Below are 4,756 nucleotides of genomic sequence, written 5' to 3'. Positions count from 1 at the left end.
ACAACTGAATCACACATGCCGCCTAAGAGAATTTATTTTCCCTCAAATTATTCTTCATGTACGGTTTCTTTACAGTAATCACTTTAAAGTACTTCTAAAGCACTTTAATAAAGCAAACTGAGACGGCTATACGTTACGCGTTGAGACAAAGGCATTTTAGTTTTCATATTCATTTATCTTTACAACCAAAAATGTTTAATTCACAGACAGATGGCTAAAGAATCAAACAGGTAAATATTGTCATTTCATTCAGATTTAATTGATGCATTTTTGCACATGTAAAATTCTTGATACAGAGGTGTTGTAATTCATATTTGCCAGTCATAATCAGATGTCTAACATAATTGAACACAATCCACAAGTCTACAAAACTCCTTCACTAAGTATTCACAAAGTCTCATGACAAAAGTGATTTTCTAATTTTTCTAATTGTAAAATAGTAAATCTGCAGATCCATAAAACAAAGAAACAAATGCATTTTTAAAGAATGAGTAAAATAATGTCATGTACAGTATATGAGAAATCCCTGTACATTTACGAATAGTATGCAAGTCCCTCTCTTTCTGTTACATCCCTCCGTGTCAGTGCTGGCCTGGCCTGTCTGTACACCTCTTACCGACCTGACAGTCTTGAGGCAAACATGACCACAGGCGCAGCTTTCTCATGTCCTGATACAGTAACCGCCCCTCTCAGTGTTGAGCCACCATCTGGTCTCCATGATGCGCCTGTTGTGTTTTCCACCCAGGTACAAACAGACATCTTTGTGGCGCTTCGGCCTTCCTGCATCGGACACGTCTTTCAGCAGACCTTTCTCTCCCTCCTCTCTGTCAAAGGAGTGTCATTTGTTCAGGTGCTCGCTGCTCTCTCTCTCGCTCTCTCTCTCACTCTCGCTGCTTCAACACTTGCATTGTTTAGCGAGTGATCTCCGTCAGAGACTCAGAAAATGTGTCTCTGTGTGGACCATCTGCATCCTGAACTGTCTTGGGCCTCCTGGCCAAAGCTCTGTGGGGCAAAGAGTCAGTCACATCATTCGGAATATGATCAAAATGTAAGTGAAACTGAGAGAGTTGTTTTGCTTGTAATTCAAAGCTCACCTGAGGATGCTGAGGATGTTGAGTTGATGTCTCTTCTCAGATTTGATGTCAGGGCTGCACACACACACAAACAAACAGTACAGTTATCAAAAATGACAAGTGTCTTTGAAATACATAGTCAGCCTGACATTGCAGTCCCTTTAAATGTTTTACTGATGTTGCTTTAGTTAAAGATCACCCCACTTGCATGAAAGCATTCAACACAATTACTTCTTTACACTCAGTAACCTAAAAAACATCTTATCTTTACAGGTACATTAAATGATTTATGTTAAGAAAATGCATCCAATCAGCACTTATTACTTCTATCAAGGTTATAAGTGTTGTTGTTTAAACATGAGGCCTTAACCCTACATTAAGCCTCCTGACGCTGCCTCTGCTGTTTCTAGGTGTTGGTATTATTGGTTTGTCATTTCATGGAAACGTGAGTGCTCAAGGTGGCCTTTCGGTTCCTCCAGACTCCAATAAACTTCACTCCTTGATCCTCACAGCCAATCAGATACAAGCTTTGTGAACTTTGCGCGCCGGGATTAGATTGTTTTACTCCCTCAGGCCTTGGCTGTATTGTTCTGATGATCACGCCCTCGGACTTATAGACTTATAGAAAACAGCAACAAAAACATTTAGGCTAATAATAGCACTGCAGTGAAATTAGATGTTCTCTCAGACTGAACCACTCCTTGTCCTCCTCAAAGCGAAAACATAATCTCTTAGCTCACCATGGGCCTTTAACTTGATTCTTGACAGTGGGGCTTTGGTTCTCTCACCTGTGCTGGCAGAAGTTGGTACAGGATTGATCGTCAGCTTTGGCACAGGTGCAGCGACCAGTGGACCTTCTGCGTCGCGACAGAATGCTGCCTAGACCATAAATTGTTGTCTTACTGCAGAGAGACAGAGAGACTCAGTGCCACATCCATGATATAAACACAATGCAGACTTTGCTCTTATCCAATTTAAGCGATAGTATATAACGATAGCACATTTAGTCTGCAGATACAGGGATCAGAGCTATAATGTACTGACTGTCTTCCTGTGATTTACATAATTCTGACCCAGATTTTCCATGTGTTGTTGTTTTCTCATGCTCACCTGGGCGTATTGATCCAGATGATATCCAGGTGGCAGAAGTAGTGACACTCAGAGTCCAGCAGGCTGCTACAGGCACAGCGCTTGGTTCTTATTCTTTGTGTTGGGACATCATTGCCAGAATCCACTTTCTGCTCTTCCACCACCGGAAGACCCAAACCTAGTCCAACACAAGGAGCCACTCACTCAGTGAACATCAGCTCCAGCCAAGCCAAACCAACAGGCCAGTGGTCTGCCCATACGCTTTCACTTTTTTATTTTTAAAGGATTGTTATGAAAACATGAAAAAACACATCAGCTATTCTTCACAAGTTTCTCTTTTCTACTAAAACTCATCACTCTTCATCTTTTACAGTGTGCAAACATACGTGTTTACAGCATGAATGATGACCTAGTATGAATTCCTTGGCTTCATCATGCTGAAGTCATGGACAGTCAAAAAAGGCTAACAAACAAACACTCTATTTCTCCTCTATTAGCTTAGATAAAAAGCATGCATGAAATAAGAAAAAAGAAAACACTGTACCATGCTCCTACTACTTGTACTTGAGTTATTACAGCAATCAATTACAAACTGTGTGTCAACATTTAGCAGCAGTAAAAATCACATTAATATAAAAGAGGCCACTTGTGTGATAAATGGAGCCTATTTGCTGCTGGGCTTGCTAAAACATGCATGCATGCCAACATACAGTGATGGCCACATTGCTTTGTACCGAGTGACTGAGATTAATGCCATTGCACACACAGTATGTGAGCAACAGTCTACAATTTGTCTCACAAACACCTAAAGGGTTTCTAGAAATTTTCTTTTTGCATAACTAAGAAAGTTCTGAGGTTGGTGTGAGGATAACGAACTTACACCTTAAGTCATGCACATCTTTCTAAAACAATGTTTTTAAAAAAGATGTTGTTTTGTAAGATCATATCTTAAGAATAGACTCACCATCCTGCATGGAAGCCCAAAGAGTGATGAAAAGAAGAATGCCGGTGTGAGTCGACATGGCTGATCGCAGATGGATGGAACTCTGTAGAGAGACTGTTATCTGTACAATTACAGCTGTGTTTTTAATGTGCTGCTGCTGCTGCGGCTGCTCCTGCTGTTTGTCTGCAGGTGTCTGAGCTCTGTCACTCTTTATGCTTCTCCTCGCCTCCCTCTCTCCCATGATGTCATGGTAAAAGCCCCGCCCACTGCTGCTTGCCACAGAGCCACACTGTACAACCCCAGGGTGTTTTAACCTGTGACACATTCCAGGAATATCCGTAGCCTCTCCGTGACACCACTGTCACCAGCAGTGACATTTATGTCTGCAGTTTGCCTTTGAATAAGGAATTGTCTCTTTCCTCTAGCAATTCAGGTTTGAGGGATTACCTAATATCCTACAGTAGAGTCATGGAGGCTGATGAAGCCCGATATGAATATAAAAAGTGATGGAGGAGAACTAAGACAATGGATCCCAACAGTGATCAGTGGGAACACACGTGGGACAAGATAAGAGGGGAGATGCAGTGATATGCTTGTATGCAATGGAGATATTTTGAATAGGGTTTTCCTAAGGCCAGTTTCTCCATTGAAACACAAATGAATATATAAAACTAAATAAAGCTTTATCACTGATATCCAGACCCAGATCTGCAAATCACACGGCTAGAGGCTTTTCATTTTTAATAGTAAATTAACTTCTTAAGCTCCTGATACAAGGACTGTCACTATGACACTGTGTCAGAGATGACTGTGAATGCATTGTGACATATTATCAACATTTTTACCTCAACCAGGAGGTTGTGTTTTCACCTGTGTCTGTTTGTTGTTTTTTTGTTTGTTTGTTTGTTTTACAGCAGGATTATGCAAAATGTACCTTACTGATTTGCACCAAACTTGGTGGAGGGATGCAGCATGGGCCTGGTAAGAACCCATTAAATTTTGGTGTGGATCATCAATAAATAATTAATGGATCTTGATGTAAAACATCAGACATATTCATGGTGTTGACGCCTATGAGTTTGTACAATTTGGCGCAGATCCAGATAATGACCCAGATCTGGTGGATGAAAATGTTGAGGAATGGTTTCAACAATGTTTCATTTAACATGCAACTAATAACATTATACAATGATAATCGCAGTTGCGACATAGCAATGAGACAATTAAGAGCAATATCAATTGTATAATACTGATTTCATCATTCCACACACAACAGTTGATAAAACCATACAGTTGTGTTGCATAAGGATTAAAAACAATGAATAAATAAAACCTATACTTGAGCACAAAAGACGTGTGTAGGATTGTTCGGCTGTGGCGGAGGTATAGTGCGACTGTAGTTTAACCTCCGAGGACCTGGCGTCCACATATGTGGACCTCACATTTTGGGTTCTCTAGACCACAATACTAACTTTTTCTCAACAAGGGCCTGGTGACCAAATATGAGGATATTATACTGCCACTCAGTAATCGAAATTTAAAACTAATGTCCTCATATGTGGACATCATTTTTCTCAGGTCCCAATCAGCCTAAATAGCAAAGAGAAATTAAAAATGCACGCCATGCAAGAGTTCGGGTCTTAGGAGGTTA

At 40.6% G+C, this 4,756-nt stretch overlaps 1 protein-coding gene across 1 annotated transcript; it reads right to left on the bottom strand.

The window, feature by feature from the left end:
• Nucleotides 1-237: 237 nt before the first annotated feature.
• On the bottom strand, nt 238-3,272 carry LOC111664975 (endothelin-2). Its single transcript, XM_023419809.2, has 5 exons — nt 3,127-3,272; nt 2,184-2,340; nt 1,862-1,975; nt 1,095-1,148; nt 238-1,002 (listed from the first exon to the last, which is right to left on the bottom strand). The coding sequence occupies exons 1-5, from the start codon at nt 3,182-3,184 to the stop codon at nt 912-914; spliced, it is 474 nt and encodes a 157-aa protein (XP_023275577.1). The 5' UTR covers nt 3,185-3,272; the 3' UTR covers nt 238-911.
• Nucleotides 3,273-4,756: the final 1,484 nt, after the last annotated feature.

This window comes from Seriola lalandi, unplaced genomic scaffold, assembly GCF_002814215.2.
Source record: "Seriola lalandi dorsalis isolate HSWRI2012SDOR001 ecotype SW California unplaced genomic scaffold, Sedor1 jcf7180002054609, whole genome shotgun sequence".
In the NCBI taxonomy this organism is placed as follows: Eukaryota; Metazoa; Chordata; class Actinopteri; order Carangiformes; family Carangidae; genus Seriola; species Seriola lalandi.
Note: the sequence above shows the minus strand (reverse complement) of the source record. Positions and strands in the feature narration are given on the sequence as shown.